At 39.4% G+C, this 18,336-nt stretch overlaps 1 protein-coding gene and 1 long non-coding RNA gene across 5 annotated transcripts in view; one reads left to right on the top strand and one right to left on the bottom strand.

Moving 5' to 3' along the window:
• Positions 1-4,425, bottom strand: part of GABRA2 (gamma-aminobutyric acid type A receptor subunit alpha2) — a 128,181-nt gene extending 123,756 nt beyond the window's left edge. The window contains exons 1-3 of one of the 4 annotated variants that reach the window (XM_058722706.1): positions 4,132-4,425; positions 3,027-3,104; positions 310-425 (exon numbers count right to left, since the gene is read on the bottom strand). In XM_058722706.1, the coding sequence (XP_058578689.1) occupies positions 310-425; positions 3,027-3,097 (187 nt within the window). In that variant the 5' untranslated portion in view covers positions 3,098-3,104; positions 4,132-4,425. Of the gene's footprint in view, positions 1-309; positions 426-3,026; positions 3,105-3,589; positions 3,872-4,131 lie in introns of those variants that run through there. The other 3 variants (XM_058722704.1, XM_058722703.1, XM_058722707.1) reach the window with 3 other exon arrangements.
• On the top strand, positions 4,425-16,963 carry LOC131507640 (uncharacterized). Its single transcript, XR_009259605.1, has 3 exons — positions 4,425-4,576; positions 5,216-5,307; positions 14,795-16,963. It is a non-coding gene; the product is annotated as an uncharacterized LOC131507640 (long non-coding RNA).
• The last annotated feature ends 1,373 nt before the right edge of the window (positions 16,964-18,336 follow it).

The following is an 18,336-nucleotide window of genomic DNA, read 5'->3' as shown; positions in this document are numbered from 1 at the left end:
TGTTTCATTTTAATATACTTTAAGTTTTAAAAACTTAGCCATTATATATAAACTAATTTAAAAACCTCATGCAGAAAGTCTGGGCTCTATATGACTTTAGGTATGTATTTAACATACAAAAATATGTTAAACACATTGTGTGTGTAGAAAAGGAAACACAAATAATGTTTATTTCATATACCTTACTTTCTATTATTCAGTTATTTAATACATGCATTCATATATAGAGTGTATTAAAATATGTATATTACTCTTAACTTTTAGAAGCATTATTTTGTAAGAGTTTAAAAAAAGTAAAACTACTTTTACCTCCCAGTCCTGGTCTAAGCCGATTATCGTAACCATCCAGAAGTCTGTCTAGAATTCTTGTAAAGATGGTAATGTTATTTTTAGCTTCATCTTCTTGGATGTTAGCCAGCACCAACCTAAACAGATAATTTTAGAAGCTGATATATATATATATATGTACACATATATATACATACATATACGTATGTGTGTTGTACCAGTACCAACATGCTCTACTTCCTTGATTTGAATTTTAAGTCTCTCTAAGCTATTAGGGCCACCCATTTTCCTTCTTTGGTCACTTCTATAAATACCAGCATGTCTATGGAGAAGATTAATATGTTGTTGAAAATGGATACTAAATACTAGATTATCAGAAAGACTGACGTCAAACTTATTTCAGGTTTCTGCCACTTAGCACCCAGTGTGGAATATTCATTTTCTAAAATCCGTCCCCTAGAATATATTATGATTGTAGATGGCCACATGCTGACACTGTTAGTAATGTGACTCTGCATTAAGAAAGGTACAATAACAAAACGACTCCTGAAATACTACTGCAGTGATTTGAATATTAATTGGAGAATAAATTGCCTCCTTGGAGGCAGAAAATTTCTCTATCTTCCTCATAAGTGCCTTTCCTTTTTTCTTTATGTCGTTTTTCTCTTTCAAACAGAGATTATTTCCTTACTTTGGGTATACCGCCACCCAATGGCCAAGTGCAATATAGACATCAGGGAAACTCCACTGGCTGTGTTCCAGGCTCCACTGTAGCCAGGTGGTGGAAGTGGGCTCTGAAAGGAGCAGGGGCACATACAGGGGTACAGACAACCCTGGAGGCATACCCCTCCTGACTGGTCTCTGAGGAGAGCACTAAGGGTTACCTAAAGATTAAAAATCTTGCTACTTGTGTGTGCGTGTGTGTGTGTGTGTGTGTGTGTGTGTGGTAAATTTGCAGAGAAAACAAATGGTCTTAAAATATCACCAGAAAAGGGTCAGTAACAGTAATTTTCTCCATTATTTCTCCATCAGAAAGCCAGAGACCTGATTTTGTGACATCCAGCAATTTGGCGCATAAAACAGAATGTCCCTTTTCACTGCCATTTTTTTTCCCCTAGAATGATTCAGAGATTTAAATTACTGGCCCCAAAAAAGAATCATTTATATAATAGAATAAAATACTGGCATGAGCATTACTGGTCAAATATAGAACAGAAAACTAGTAGAGGGAAATAATGGTTAAGCACTGAGGACCTTCAGTGATTGCTAATTGACCATGGTAGGTTCACTCCTTTAAAATCAAAGACTATATGTGAGAGCTGTCTGATCAAGGTGTACCGTGTAAAGAAAGTATCATTGACAGAGTCAATTTGCATTTAAATGATTACACAGCTAGAAACAGTCATAACACATTAAAAAATTGGTAACCAACTTCAAACAAATATTGTCTTGAGAGCACGGAAAATACTGAAACACTGATATACAGGTAAACATTTAAAAATTATGTCAGCAAACGAGTTTATCAAAACTCCAGCATCAAAAGTTTCTATGTTACCTTAAGCTAATTCTAAAATCAATCACTACAATAATTGTAAAGTTCCACACAGAGGTTTTTACTGAAAAGTGGTATTTAATCATATGTCAAATTCTTTTTCTAAATTCAGTATTAAGCTGTTAAATGAGGAGCTACTTTCAAACTAAAAATAAGCCTTTATGAAGAGATTTCTTCTCAATTCCACAAAATATTTTCATTCTTTGACAATTACTTGACAGGAAAATGAAAAATTAAAAGGCAAATAAAGATATAATAAAGACATTATTTTTTAAAAGGAATGATTAGATGAACATTCTTATCATTTATATTTCAAGCCCTCTAATATTTTGAAAATCATATCCTAAGTTTAGACAAAATAAAAAATGCCCATTGATAATACAAAATCAGAAAAGACTACAACTAAGATGATGTTATGGAAAGCAATAAGAATTAATTTTATGTTTGTAGAACACAGGCAAAGCAAAATTAGTTACATGTTTAAAATAAGTACTGTTTATGACAGTGACCACTTCAACAATAAAAGATCTCTAAATCAGTAATATGAAAAGTTGATGAATAAATCAAGCTTTGTTTTATTGTATACTACCTCTACCTAGAGGTTAAAGACTCACACATCCTTTGGGTTCTCTATGTTGACTAAAGAGCACAGACCACTAAAAAAAAAAAGAAGAAGGAAGAAAGAAAAGAAAAAAGGAAGGAAGGAAGGAAGGAAGGAAGGAAGGAAGGAAGGAAGGAAGGAAGGAAGGAAAAAAAAATCAACTTAACAACCAAACCATTTTAGCTTGTGCTTTTCTGTTTGGCTTAAAGAAACACTGTTGGCTTTTTTAATGAATGTTGGTGTCATTATAAACGCATACAACTTAACCACTTCAAAACTTGCAAGAATATGCCATCCAAAAGATATTCTTTTCTTTGGTGATTTTCTTTTCTTTTTGTAAGAAAATGTTCCTGATCACTTGCGTATTTTATCACTAAAATCCAGAAGCAGTGAACTTTTGATAGTCTCTCCCACTTCATAGTTCAATTTCTTGATACAAGCTTTTTTTTTTTTTTCTCCCCTTCATTAGAATCGATTCTTCAAAATACTTCGGCTTCTCAAAGGCCAGCCCTGCATTGATGACATTCAAGAAACACACCTTTACCCCGAATCTAAAAAGTCAAATACAATAAATAAATGTCTCACCTGGCTGGGTCCCACACCAAGAAAACAAGAAGAAGCAAATGCATGTTGTAGGTGTTTAATTTCGTCTTCATTGTCGCTCTTTGGAAAGCCATGGAAAAAAAAATACACTTAAAATTACATTCAGTCCCAGAAAGCCCAAAAGAATGTCAATTGGTGTGAGAACTGGAGTTAAAGCTATTGAATTATTCCACTGGAGCAGTGTGGGGTGTGATGAATGGGTTGGGGCGGGGGGGGGGGAGTCTTTTCTTTCTTTCTTTTTTTTTTTTTTTATCTTGGCAGTAAGATGACCAAATAATCAGACTGCTCTGCCAGGAACTTCCCCCAGCCCCATCGTCAGCAAACACTGTTTTGTGCTCACACACACACACACACACACACACACACGTAACAACAACACACGGGACCCTGAACTGACTGACATAGGAGCTAGAGAAGAGAACGGGTCCGGAGGGGGAGGGGGGGAGTGAAAAGGGGGAGGAGAGATGGGTCCCCCATGCCACAGCCCCCTCAGCCAAGACCACCCCCGCAACCCCAACGGGAAAAGCAAGGGGCAGGCAGCCCACTTTTTTCGATTGTTATTCTTTTCGTTACAGGGAACTGCAGCCCTCGCGTCTTCACTTCTTCGCTCCCTCTAAAATAATAGAAAATAAAATAAAAGAAGCTCCCTCCCCGCCCGTGCACAGTTGCCCGAGACCACGTCTCGGAGGCAGCCGGGTTCGGCTCAACTGCTGCGAAACGACGCGTTGGACAGCTGTTCCGGAGCCGAGACCACAATCGGAGCAGGAGCGTGAGGCTCCCGGATCCAGCACCGGCAGGCAGGCAGCGGCAATCACAGTGTGCAAAGTTGCAGACTATAAAAGAGCCAGGCTAACGCGCTGCCTGCCGGGCGGGCGGGCCGGCGTCTAGGATCTTATTGTAGTTGCAGATGCGCTTCTGGTGATGAGTATCGAAATTATGTTTTAAACGTGTTGGGGAGGAGGAGGCGAGCTGAACCGCCTCGGGTTGCAGGGAGCATCGGAGAGTGGGGTGGGGAAGACGAGGCAGGCACGCGAGGCAAAGGCAGGCGCCAAGGGGTCCCTGCTGGGGCCAACGTGCGCGACCTTACCTGAGACAGCAGGCAGAATCGGGTGTTTTCCTCCCTTTGCCCTGATCTGAGGAGACGGGAAACTTGAGGGAGAGCGAGAGAGAGCGTGAGAGAGAGAGAGAGAGAGAGAGAGAGAAGAGAGCGACTGCAGCAGCCGAGCGAGCGGGCAGCGATGGGCTGGTGGAAGTCGGAGCGAGCGCGGAGAGCGACGGCCGCGGCGCGGGGAGTAGATGGAGGCGAAGGCGTCCGTAGTGGCGGTGATGGGCGGAGGAGGAGGAAGAGGAGGAGGGGAAGCGTTGGCAGGAGCGGGCGGGGAGGGGGGGACGCGAGCCCAGGCGCGGTGCGCGCAGGCAGTTGCGGGCACGAGCCCCACGCCTGGAGGAGGAGGAGCCAGGCCCGGGAGGAGGGCTAGCGAGGTTCCCGGGAACGCAGGTCCCCCCCACACACACCCCCGCCCCAGTCCAAGGTAACCGCCCAGTCGCCCGCCGGGCACCTACAGCGGCACAGCCCGGGGCGGCGGCGAGCTCCCCGGTGCGCCCCGAGTGCTGCTGCCCGCGCCCACGCCTCGCCGGAGGAACGGAGCCCACGCTCTACCCGGGACTGCTCCCGGCGGCAGCCCGCTGGGGCTCCCCCCGAGGCCCCGGGGTTCCTGGGGGGGGGGGGGCTGCCGGTGGGTGTTGGTGCAGAGTCGGGAACGCAGTGTGCGCGGCCCTAGATCCCCGGGGCCTCGCCCTGCCGCCCGCCCCCCAACATCCCCTGGCTCTGGAGCGACGTGGCTGCTGAGGAGAGGTAAAGAGATACCACTCCCGCTGGAGGGCGAGGGGACTCTAATCAGCCTGTACTTAGTCATCAGCGCGTCCACGCAGGAGCAAGTTCAACGCATGTTGCGTGGAATCAGACAGCAGGAAGTTTCTTTGATTTCCTGAGCCGTCTTGATACACCACTCATTCCTTCACACTCCTGCAGTCAGCACCAGTTTCCCTACAAAGCCCTGAGGGCTGGAGACCTCCCTCCAGCCGGTCGGGAAAGTCCGTCTGCAGATTATGCACCTGGGGAAACCTCCCGCTCACTCTCAACCATTCTTTTCCCCAACGTCTATTCACAGGCGTCCTCCCTTCGTGGTGATCAAATTCAATCCACAGCTCTAAAAAAGTTTACATTCTGCAACCCCGCACCACCACCACCCCAAGCAAAAAGGTACCTGTTGTGTTTCTACTACGTCTGCAATTCTTTGTGGGGGGGGGGGGGGTAAGGGGGCGGGAAGGAGATGTAGTGTAGTGGGGTTTGAGTTTTTCCCCCTGTAGGGCTTTTTGGTGGTGGAGGGACCTGTTGTAATTCCAGTCCTACAGTGCACTTTAAGCGTTGTGTTTCATCTGTCTCCTTTCTCTTCTGTTTTATCTGAGGCGATAAAATCCAAACGTGCAACTTGAACCAAAAACCAAAAAAAAAAAAAAAAAAAAAAAAAAAAAAGAGAGAGAGAAAGAAAGACCTTTTCCTTTTTGTACTGCACATAACAATGTTATGCTTGTATCTTACTAAGGCAAGACAGATCGGGTGTTTATCTCTTCAAGAAGTTGTTATAAACGTTAGACACTTTAAAAGGGGACAAAAGAGAAGTATGCTGATACGTTTTTCTCATATTACACTTGGAGTCAATATGTGCCAAACACTTCAATTTCGTTAGTTATGAACCAGAAATTCAGACGTTTTTCCTAGATGGTGCAATTTTCATAACAACGGGCACTGCTAATCTACAGTCAATTTTAGCTTTGCCTTGAAAATATGTGAGGAGAGTAAAACCTTTACCTTGTAAATATTTCAAGCTGTTCTCTTTAACCTATTAATCACCACTTTCTGAATGAGCATTGAATATGCTACCGCCTAAACAAACATTTGCTCTCTTATGTAGCTGGCTCTGTGAAGAATGGAACACCACCCAGCTTTCTCCTCCATCATTAATATTCCCTTCCTGACTTTCCCTTGCAGAATCTAATTGAAATTCACAAAGATAAAAAGCTTGCCATTTAAAACCTTGCAACTAGGGAATCTAAACATCTACTGGTGTGAACACTTTACTTCCTGCTGTATTTTCCCATTTTCCATTTCTGTAAGTCAGTCTTCATTAAGATCTCTATCACTTTGCCATTTACATTACTACTAAATTGTTTATATTTTGATAATGGAAGTTGAACAGCTCGTGGTTTCTTCCTGACCTTAATTGCTATGCTCCAACAAAACTTCTCTTTTATCAATGTCACAATTTTTATAAATATCTTCATAGATTATTTTCATATTTACCACTATAGTATTCCCCCCCGACCCCCGGATTCTAATGCTGAGTTACAGTATTTAGGTTTGTTTTATCTCAAAATCTGTATCTATTTGGATGATTTGTCCTAAAAAATTAGCCTTTCCCTTTAGCGCCCTTAATAAATTTGTAATCTCATTGCCATATGACCCATTTACATGGAACTTGACAAAGTTCGTGCTATTTGGGATGATTTTCACCATTTGTTTACTTTTTTAACTGTATGTTAGAACTGGCTATAGATTTGACTATGCACTTACTTGAGACAGACTCAGTAAAAACTAGATTCCAAAATTTCATTATAAACCGTAATTTTTAGGGACGCCTAGGTGGCTCAGTCGGTTAAGCATCTGACTTCGGCCCAGGTTGTGATCTCGTGGTTCATGAGTTCCAGCCCAGGCTCTGTGCTGATAGCTCAGAGCCTGGAGCCTGCTTGGGATTCTGTGTCTCCTTCTCTGTCTGCCCCTACCCCTCTGGCGCTGTCTCTCTCTCTCTCTCTCTCTCTCTCTCTCTCAAAAATAAATATTTTAAAAATTAAAATACAAAATAAACCATAATTTTTAGTTCTTCCCCACAAAATGTTTTGCAATTTTACTGAAGTTGGGTAGCTGTGATTTAAACTTCAAAGCACCTTAAAAGAAATGAAAATCAGAAAAGCTGATTGCAGGCAGTGGACCTCTACTTTTACTGCTGTATCTTTACTGGTATTTCACTGTGTTGCTAGTCCAGCTGAATATCTTCTAGGATTGTCCCACAAATATCTAATAAATCCAGTCTGATTTTTTTCTCCTCTCTGTGATGGAGCACAGTGAACTGTGATTTGAGAGCCAGCCTGGGTAGGTCGTGACTAAGCTCTTCCTACCCACTCCTTCTGGAGCATGTCTTAAGGCAACCAGTCCTGTAGAAGAATTGACAACTAATTGGTTGCCAGTAAATCTAAATTCGTTCCTGCTCAGGCTAGGGCAGTGCAAAACCTCCTGTTTGAATTTGTTTGAATTACCCTCCCACAGATTAGATTGGGAGGTACAGGTCACTTCTTAGATATTCCTCATCTTTAACTCCCAAATCTGAAAGAGGATTTCCCTATGAGGAACAAGAATAAAAGAAAGGCAAGGAATTAGCAAGATCTTGGTTTTGTTTGATTTTTCTTTCCTGATATCTTACAATATTGTACAGTTTAAAAATTCATTATAAAACCATTTGTGCTCTTGAACAGACATTTTGTAGAGTTTTCCCTTTTAGGGCCCAGCTATATAGACTTTGCACTACTGTTCCAGGGAACTCCCACTCTATATGCCCTAGGCGACCTCATAAATCTTTAAGTTCCATAAGGTAATATGTGTATATTATATATAATGCACACACACATATATGTAATATACACAAATACATGCATACAGATATACAGATATTTATCTGTAGGAAGATAGGTATCTAAACTCATAAAAATAGGCATAAGCATTTTAATGAGAATAGCATTTATATAATGCATTTGTACAAAATGCATTTAGTCTCACTAACATAACTTAATCAGGGTGATTTTAACATACTTTGAAAAGAAGTACCAGAATTCAACAAGAATAGCCTTTCACTATATTTACAAATTTTAAAATATAAGCATGTATTCCACAATAAATTTATTCTATTCTAAGCATGTATTCTAATAAATTTATGTACACTTTAACTACACCTTCCCATCTGTGTCATCCATTTGAATGAGAATATAAATTTGTGAAAAATTAAGAACCAAAGCATAAATTTTCCTGTTTTCACAGAATTAAATACTATCCTGTACTTTTCCCCAGAATGCTTTACTAATTTCAAAGTTTGCTTGGAGTACTAGTCTGCTCTCATATATTGGCCACATTATCATTAAAAACAAAACAAGCAGACAAACAAACAAAAGCTAGAGCAAATACCAATTTGGTAATTCTTAGGTCAAAACTGGTTTGGTCAAGCTCCATTTTTTCCCTGTAAGTTGAATTTAGATGAACGGTTCTAATGTGTGCACTAGACTCCAAGCTTCTGAAAGAAGAAACAGCTGGAAAGGGGGAGTAACCAGCCTTATAAACAAATAATTCCAAAACTACTCTCTTACACCAATGCATTTAGATCACATTTCATTAGAACTAAATATATCATGTATACTAGCTTGGATATAGTATGCATATCACCTTCTTCAAGCAGGCTAACTCTGTTAATAAAGTAAGTTTGCAGATCCTTACCTAAGTTGCAAATCAAGTATATAATGCATTCAGGACATCCTGGTGGTTTCTGAGATTTTGAAAACTACTTACATCAAACACTTATAAAGAGTAATTTGTAAGGAAATCCGTTTACCTTCATTTTGTGAAATTGTAGATAAAATTTATTTTCAAGTTATTCGACTACTTCCAAAAACAAAGATAACATTCCAGTAACGCAAAACAAAAATTTACTGTGCCTTTCCTGAAGCTATGTGATTGGCAGCTTTTCCCTCTGAGGCATGTTTTATAAAAATTACAGTAATGAATAATAAAAATAAACTTAAAATATCTTCACTTGTATAATAAATAGATCCCATTCCAAATATTTTGCATGTATTTACTTATTTAATCTTAACAAGTAAGGATTAGGTTTTTATTATTCCCATTTCACTGATGAAAAATTGAGGCACAGAAAGCTTAATCTGGCTGAAAGTCTCCTCCTGGTAGAGTCCAGTAATATGGCTCCATAGTCTTCATGCTTAACTACCATACCATTGAAGCTTTGGGCAAGATATTTAACTGTTAACATGGTGGTGTTATGAAGGCAGTGTAAATCTGTGAATAATAGCCAAATATTCATTCAACAATTCTTGCTGAGTATCTGCAATTTACCAGACACTCTATTCTGTACCACTCTGGATATAATAATGATTAAGGCATGGTCTCTACCCTCAGAGAGCTTACAGCAAATTGAAAAGCATGAAGTAACATAAGACCAAGGCTTCTACCTATACTCTAAAAACTCACACTATCTTCACTTAGGAGTAACATGCAGCTTAAGAAAAAGAATGCGAGACTGGAAGCTTTACATTTAATTAATGATTTACAAATTTAGTTGTTCCCATATAATAATTAATAAATGGATTATTACTAAGAACATAAGTAAGCATTTTCTAGGACACTTAAGAACTCCCAGGACTGGGAAAGTTCATGTCCAGAATGAAAACAATTCCTGTTTTATATGGATCTTTTCTTTTCTTTTCTTTTTTTAGTTTTTTAATCTTTATTTTTGAGAGAGAGAGACAGAGTGTGAGAGGGGGAAGAACAGAGAGAGAGGGAGACACAGAACCCAAAGTAGGCTCCAGGCTCAGAGCTGTCAGCATAGAACTGGTCTCAAAGTGACAAACCACAAGTTCATGACCTGAGCCAAAGTCAGAAGCTCAACCGACTGAGCCAACCGGGGGCCCCTGTATGATATGGATATTTTCTGAATAATACCTCATCAGCCAAAATTATGCAGAAGAAGCTAATAACAAAAACAACAAAATCAGAGGATAGAAGGAATCCAGGACCCTATTTGAGCCCATTAACATACATTTCAAGTGGGCTAGGATTGGTCCCAAATGAAGGATTATTTCAATATCATTATTTTTAGCATCAAAAGTATTCCATCTTGAGAGGAAGAGAGAGTATATGAATTGCAAAGAAATAAATTAAAAATATAATCAGGCTATGAGTATTTAGTGGTCAGTTAAAAAGACATGAAAGAGAAAATAGAAACCAATTACTTCTAAGAAAAAGTGAATCATGCCATGGCAAATTAATTATGGATATCAAGTGATTTTAAATAATAATATGGAGATCATTTCTCCTTGCTACAAACCTCTTTGTATTTGCCAAAGGGACTTGCTCATAGATGCACAATAAATAATTGCTGATTTCTTTGTAGAGTTAAGCACTTTAGAATACAAATTGGGAGTCTTGGTACCAGAGGCATGACCCTGGGTAGCCTCGGCTATAATATCTACTGAAAAGTCTCAAAGCTCTCTATCTCTAAAAGCTCACTATGCATCACCAATAGACATTTTTTTTTCTCAAAAAGAATCTCCACTGGTGTTCTCTATCTTAGCACCATCCTGCCACCAAAATCCTGAAAACTGAGAGTCATTCTAGACTCTTTTTTGTCAACAGACACACACACACACACACACACACACACACAGCCACCACCACCACCACCACCACCACCACCACCACCACCACTCATTTGCTGTTGCTGAGAAAATGCCTCCTATCTATCCATTGTCTCTGATCCATTCCCTTTATTACCAATTCCATAGCCTTAGCCCCTTCCTTGCTTGAACTACTGCATTACAAGTAAGCAGTAGCTTGCTAACTAGTTTCTCTCCTCCAATCTCTGCTTTCTCTAATTGGCTTTCTATAGGGCCAACATGAGTCTTCCTAAACCAATTTGATAGTGCCATTTGATCATCTAAAATCCTTTCTTGATAAAAGTATAAGGTGTGAGCTCCTTTGCATATCACCAGTGTACTGTTTATATCTCCAGCCTCAACTCTGCTCTTTCTGCACACATCTTGTCAGACATGTGCACGTGTGTATACACATACACCCTCCATAATCACCATTATTTTTTTTTAAATTTTTTTAATGTTTATTATTTTTGAGAGAGAAAGACAGAGTGCAAGCAGGGGAGGGACAGAGAGAGAGAGGGGAGACATGGAATCCCAAGCAGGCTCCAGGCTCTGAGCTCTTAGCACAGAGCCCGATGCGGGACTCGAACTCACAAACTGCGAGATCGTGACCTGAGCTGAAGCCAGGCACTCGACGGAGCCCCCCAGGCACCCCAGCATTAATTTTTCAACATCACTCTGTCCTCTTTGCTCCCTGCAAAGGAAAATGTCTATGTTTCTGTCAACAACTAAATATTTCATGCCTCTATGCTCTTGGTTCCCATTCCCCCTTTCAACTGGAATATGCCACCGTCTGCATGGTGACACTTCAGGCCTCAGCCCTACAAACTACTTCTTACCCTTCCAGATAAAATTGCCCACCCCATCCTTTGTACTCCTGCTGGACTTAGTACAGGCATTTAACATGAAACCTAAAGACCACCCCATTGAACTTATTTACTAACTTTTCTATCTTACCCTATTAGCCTGTAAGCCCTTTGAAAGCAATGAACTCAACTCAATTATCTTTACCTACCAAGTGTCTAGCACAGAACTGGGCATATATCATCTCTCAAGAGATTCTTGAGGAATCAATGAATGGGTGAACAACCGAATGAATAAATAAGTGCCTACGTGAGCATCTGTGCCTTCATATGGACATGAGAACCATGGTACTTTCTTCCAAGGAAATGAGATGCAGTACAAAAAGCAGTTATCGTTAAGAATTCCGATCCTGGTGCGAGGTTCACATCCTAGTTCACATCCTAGTTCTACTATTTACCCACCATGCAACCTTGGATTAATTCCTTCACTTTGCTACGCCTTAGTTTTCTTACCTGTAGAGTAAGAGTAATTGTGAGTCCGCCTCACATGATCTTTGTGAATACTCTGCAAGTTGATATTTGTGCACAGGACAGCATCTGGGTCATAGGCAATACTACACAGTGTTTGCTGATGTTACTGAAGTATTTGAAAGCTGTTAGTTCACTGCCTCGACATGTAGTAGATGAGATGAGATGCTATTAAATTTATTGAATCTTCTGACTCATCTTTTTCCATCTGTTCCCGTCCGCTCTTTCCCAGTGACATTCACGTGCCCACCTTTGCAGAGCAGTCAGTCAAAACCCTCATCTCCCCACATTCTCTTATGGTGTCTTTTATTTTCTCATGAATGCATTATTTCCCTCATTCTCTCTCTCTCTTTTTTTTTTCCTGCGCTTTTTTCCTCATCCTCTTTTTAGTATACCATGCCCTCCTTTTCATTCCAGCTTGGCCGGCACGTCCCTCTTTTATTAGTTCTCTATCGTTCCCTTTTCCTCTCCATTTCTCAGTAAGATTCATGCACAGCATAAGTCTGCATTTGCGTGTACACTTGTCTTTTGGCATATGGAAGAAGGTGTGTTAGAAGAATAGATATGGATAAGGAAGTGTCTTTTTAGGCATAGAAATGTGAATGCCGGCCCTGCCAAGGCATGGGTATCCCTGTCTGTGTTTTGGTGTGTAGGTCTCTGTGTAAGTCATGTATCAAATCTGCTCAAGTGTATTTTATTGATTCGCTGTATGAATTGAATAGAAAAGTCAGGTGACTTTCTCTTTTGAATTGGCTCCTGGTTTGCCTGCAACAAAGAAATTGCCATAGGTTGAATCTTCAGTTTGAAAGAGATCCATATCTGTAATATGCAGAGAACCATAGTCAGTAATCAACATAGAAGCTTCCTGCTATCGTCCTAGTCATACCCTCGATTAAAATATGGTTACAAGCTGCTCTTCCTTTTTGTGTATGTGTAACTTCTCGGTAGCTGTATCTTTATGCTACTCATTTGGAAGCAAGAAATAAAGGAACTCGGCATTATGAGTTAGGAGATAACAAATTAATACTTAAAATGATTTCCTTTTGAAGAGAGATATTTTCAAAGAGACTTACGACAGACATTAGTGCCACCCAGCAAACAGTGCCATTTTGCAGCCTAGGTGTATGAACAGATTGAATTACTTCACTCTCCTTGAAATTACAGGTGGCAATGAAACTTGCTTCTCTGATCAATGAAAAGCAGGAGACATGGGGCATTTCTAGATGGAGGCTGAATGAGCCAGTGTCAGATTCACCGTGCTGCCTCCTGCCCTACTGTCTGCTTGTGGCCAGTGAGAACTCTATATGTTGGTCACTAAGTGGGACCTTGAGTGAGGACAACAAAGATCAAAGGCCTAGCTGACCTTCATTGGATTATAGTGTGAACTACAAATAAACATTTGTTTTAAGTCTCTAAAATTTGGGGTGATATATAATCACAAAATAACTTGGTCTGACTTTTGAAAGATGAAAAGGAAATTTCGTTGTGTGTCTTTGTGCTTCTTCTTTTTGAATTGTCCATTTATTTATTTTGAGAGAGAGAGAGAGCGAGCAAGCAGGGGAAGAGCAGAGAGAGAGAGAGAGAGAGAGAGAGAATCCCAAGCAGACTTCATGCTGTCAGTGCAGAGCCTGATGTGGGGCTTGATCCCACGAACCATGAGATCATGACCTGATTCTAAACCATGAGTTGGATGCTTAACCAACTGAACAACTTAGGTGCCCCTATGTATCTTTTTAAAATACCAACTATGGAATGATGGAGTGGCACATAAAATATTTTCAGGCAGAGGAGACTTTCTTAAAGATCTTGAAATCACAGCATATAAATGGTCACTTGCTTAAGTCTGAACCAATTGATCTTTGGTAATATCTGTGATTTGTTTCCATCTCTTAATGGTCCTTTGCTGTCTTTCTGTATCTAAGCACTCAGAGGGATTGAGACAAAGTCTGAGGTTATTTTTGACAAATAGTTCAAAATAGTTCATTATCCCCATGGTGGCCAGACATTGAAAGTGGTGGCAATGGGAGTTTGGGGGGAGAGGGGTGGTGGCAGGAGAAAGGGGTGGTGGTATTCATTAAATTCCAACAGGAACTCACATTGCCAAACATCCAACAGGTCCTATAAATGGAATGAAAAATGATAAAAAGAGAAGGGGTGAAAAAAGACATCTAACTGGCCCAGCAAGTGCTAGATGTTCAAGTTGAAGAGAGATGGGTAAGAAGACTGGTTCTGAATAGAAATTCATGTTAGGAATATATCTCCCTATCTCTATTTCATAAAGAAAAACAAAAGAAATTGACTCTGACCTAAATATAGAGTGCACAAATTTCAAAGCCACTTTCAGAGATTTTTTCAACAAGGTAGGAAAGGCTAGTTAGTCATGGATTTTAATACGAATTATGCTATTGTCATTACACAACTCACTGGACCAAAAATTTCTAGGTTCAAACTGCTTTTAGATAGTCCATCAACATCATTCAAATACAAACCACTATAACAATTTAACATTCACATTGTGAGAAGAAAACTATATAAGTTTTTAATAAGCTCTTGAGGGACTAGAGATGGGACTATGATTTGTCTCTTTTTTTTTTCTATCCCTTACCACGCTTCTCATATTGTAGGGGTTCAGTAAGTGTTAATAGAAGAATAAATGAATGGATAAATAATTGAATAAATTAAAAAATTAATGCAAGTATGTGTCAAAGAGTTCATAAATGTTCACTGTAGCTCCTGTTCTCCCCTTATTCATGTTGATGTTCCAGGCTGGCCTCCATGTAGTGGTCTGAGTGATCTTTCCAAAATAACAGACCTGTTCATATCACTGCAAAACTTAAAATCCTTCAGGTATTTCCTATTTCTTGTAAGGTCAAGATGAAGATCCTTATCATGGCCTTTGTCCTGGATGCCTTGACTCCTGCCTGGCCTTGAACCGTTGTTTTCTTTGCTCCATAAACACCAGCCTTTCAGTTCCTGGAATGTACTTGGCTTCCTACTGTCATTTCTTCTCCTGCCATAAGGCATTGTAGCACAAGTTCTCTCTGCTGGAAAGCTCCTGGCCCATCTACACACCTGTTCATCCTTCATATAAAAAATTAGGAAGCACTTACTCAAGAAGTCTCCCTGACATATCCTCTACCCGCCAGTCTCCATTAGATTCTTTTATTATATGTACTTTCTGTTGGGGATTTGTCTCTGTCTTTCATGTCTCTGTTTATCATTGTGTGTGATTATTAACATCTGTTAACCAACTATGCTATATGTTACAGGAGTTCAGAGACCATGCTTATTTTTACTTAAAATTGTATCCCCTGCAATTAGTGCACTGCCTGACTTAGAGTACGCACTCAATAAATAGCTGTTGTGAAAAAAAAAAATGAAGGAATAAATGAATGTATAGCACACATAGGTTTAAATGTGTAATGTTACTTTTAAAACATTTCAGGGGTGCCTGGGTGGTTAAGCGTCCGACTTCGGCTCAGGTCATGATCTCACAGCTCAGTAGTTCGAGCCCTGCGTGAGGCTCTGTGCTGACAGCTCAGAGCCTGGAGCCTGCTTCGAATTCTGTGTCTCCCTCTCTCTCTGCTCCTCCCCCACTCATGCTGTCATGCTGTCTCTCTCTCTCTCTCTCCCCTTCAAAAATAAATAAAAACATTTAAAAATTTTTCATATTTCTGAAAATAAATACTGCAATTCAGTCACTTGGATTGTTGCCACATTCATAGAGTCTATGGAGAATTAATGGCTGAAGACATGTCATGAGAAATGAGAAGAAAGTACATGTTATTGATAGCAAGGTGCTGGAAAGTAGTTTGATCAAGGTAGACCCGCAAAAGAAAATGATAAGAAAGTTAACAATGTATTGGTTCACAACACGGAAGGCTGTTTCTGCTTATCCAGTGGTGTTTGGTAATTATAGAGGTCAATGGATTCTCGACTTCAAAGGATAAGACCATATACATGTGTTTTCCAGTGTTCAAGAATAGAGAATTCCAATAAACCTTGCCTTAGTATTCTCTGCCTAGAATGGGATGATGCATTCTTATTTAGCTGGGATATAGGATTAATTAGCTGCCCTATAGCTGAACCATGTGGATGCAAAATCAACAATTATTCTATAAGATCTTTGTCACGAAGGAGTTGCAGTGGATGAACTATAAGATGCCTTTTATCACTTATATATTCTTATTTTATAAAAATTCTCCTTATCTGCTAAGAGACTAATTTTCTTAGGAATTTTATTACAAATGATAATTATCCTTTCGAATCACTTATTGCTATATCTTAAGGTCTTGAGTCAAATGAACTGTTCATCTGTTCTTTATCCCTATAAATCCAAGTGTATGTTCAGAGAAATGTTTTCTACTTAAATATATAACTAAAGGAATATTTATATATCTGTATATGCACACATTTATAGCATGATAAGTACTATAGTAATTACCATAGGACTAGTTAGTTAAGACAGGAGCCAGTAAATAGCTGTTGCACAAATATGTTCTGCCACCTGCTTTTGTGTATGAAAGTTTACTGGGTCATAGCCATGTGCATTTATTTATGTATTATCTAATAGCTCCTTTGTGCTATAATGGCAGAACCCAGTAGTTGCAATAGAATCCATGTGCCCACAAAGCCTGAAACATTTCCATCTGATCCTTTAAGACAAAAAATTTTCCAGCCTCTGAACTAAGTGAACTAAGTGAAAGAGTTGTTCATTGAACTGCATAAACAGATGGTTCTTTTATATCTTCCTTTGACAATTACTATTTAAAAGGCTTCTTTCTAGCTAGCTCCTATGGAAATATTGTTCAGTCAGTATCAAAAAAATGATTTGGATAATTAAGTAGTTATCTTTTTGTTTTCCAAAAGAAGAATTGAAAAATATTTTTTGCGTATAATTTATAAAATGTAAAGCACTATGGTAGGCCTTATTTTAAATTAAAAACAGAAAAAAACCGCCTCTTCAACAAACAGTTTGATGAAAGAATGTGTGATTTGTACCAAAAAACTAAAATAAAAGGTCTGTATACATCCTCCGTATTGGTGTATGCCCTTCCCCTCTGTGCCCATACCACCTTCTGCTCAAATTATCACACTACATTGGCAAAATACGTTCACCCATCTCCCCAAGTGGAATGATTTATTTCTGTGTCCCCTTCTGTATAGCACAGTAATGAGTTCTCAATAAAAATTTGTTGAAAAAAATGTATAAATGGGTATATGGATGGATGACTAGGTCAAATGAACATTGATATTCTGTATGATTATACCAGCCATCAGTCATATCCTGAAACAAGTTGGCCTGAAGAGGTGGAAAAATATGTTTTGTACAGATAAACATCTTCCTCCCTGATAATTCTATAAATACTTGTGTTGATGTCAGCTGTGCATTGTTACCTACACTCAATGTAGGAATGTCCTGGTGTTTTAGCACAGTTTTTCTTTTGTCACAGAATTGTCCTAAAACATTTCTACTATTTAACTTACCAAATGCAGTCAACAGAACAACAACCATCATTCACATGGACTGAAGTTTTACCAAAGTACCTGAAAGCAGAGATAAAACTAAATTGAATTAAACAAGAGCAGATTGAATTCTTTATTCAGGTATCATTTCCTGCCAATTGTCAAACAATTGATTCTTTTCAAAATCAAATTCTAGTATGCTGGTCACTCTACAGATGAATATGAACTCTTGAGCTTTGACTTTTCTACCATTATTTGGTGGAAGTTATAGATATCTAAATAAAACATGGAGGCAGCAATAGAGAGATTTCCTTCAAATATACAGTAGGAACATTGAATGACTACATGAAAATATTAGTGTAATGACCTAACTATTCTTAACGCAGACAAAGTTAAGAATCGACAGAACTTTGGGGGGAAAGCAAGGAGGTGCTATTTTGTTCCTGTAAAATTTTTGTAGGTCATTTAACTGCTCCCAAGGATGGATCCCACCCTAAGCTCAGAAAATAACTAGAGCAAAACAATGTAGAATATCCTGGAACTAGAATTTGATGACCAGACCTCAAGTCAACCTACCTGGGGTTCCATTCTGATCTGTCCTTATAGTTGTAGTAAGTAATAGAGTTCTTCGGTTGAGATTAATTCCCAACTAATACTTGGTTCTGGTAAGCAGGATCCCACTTTATTACTTCACACCTGACTCTGGCTTTGGATCCTTCTTTAATATCCCCTCTCTTTAAAGAATCAGTTACCATTTTGTTCTTTTTTGTCCTCTGGGAGCTCAAATCACAGTCTTGAACTGTGTGACTGTGTGTCTCCCTAGCTCTGTTCCTATTTTTTTTGTTGTTGTTTATTCTGTTCCTTTGCCTTTTCTTAGGGTTTTATGTAACGGTGAAAAAGGGTCTGGCCCATAAAATAGCACAATCCTAGAAAAGGCTGACAAA

This window comes from Neofelis nebulosa, chromosome 3, assembly GCF_028018385.1.
Source record: "Neofelis nebulosa isolate mNeoNeb1 chromosome 3, mNeoNeb1.pri, whole genome shotgun sequence".
Lineage (NCBI taxonomy): Eukaryota > Metazoa > Chordata > Mammalia > Carnivora > Felidae > Neofelis > Neofelis nebulosa.
Note: the sequence above shows the minus strand (reverse complement) of the source record. Positions and strands in the feature narration are given on the sequence as shown.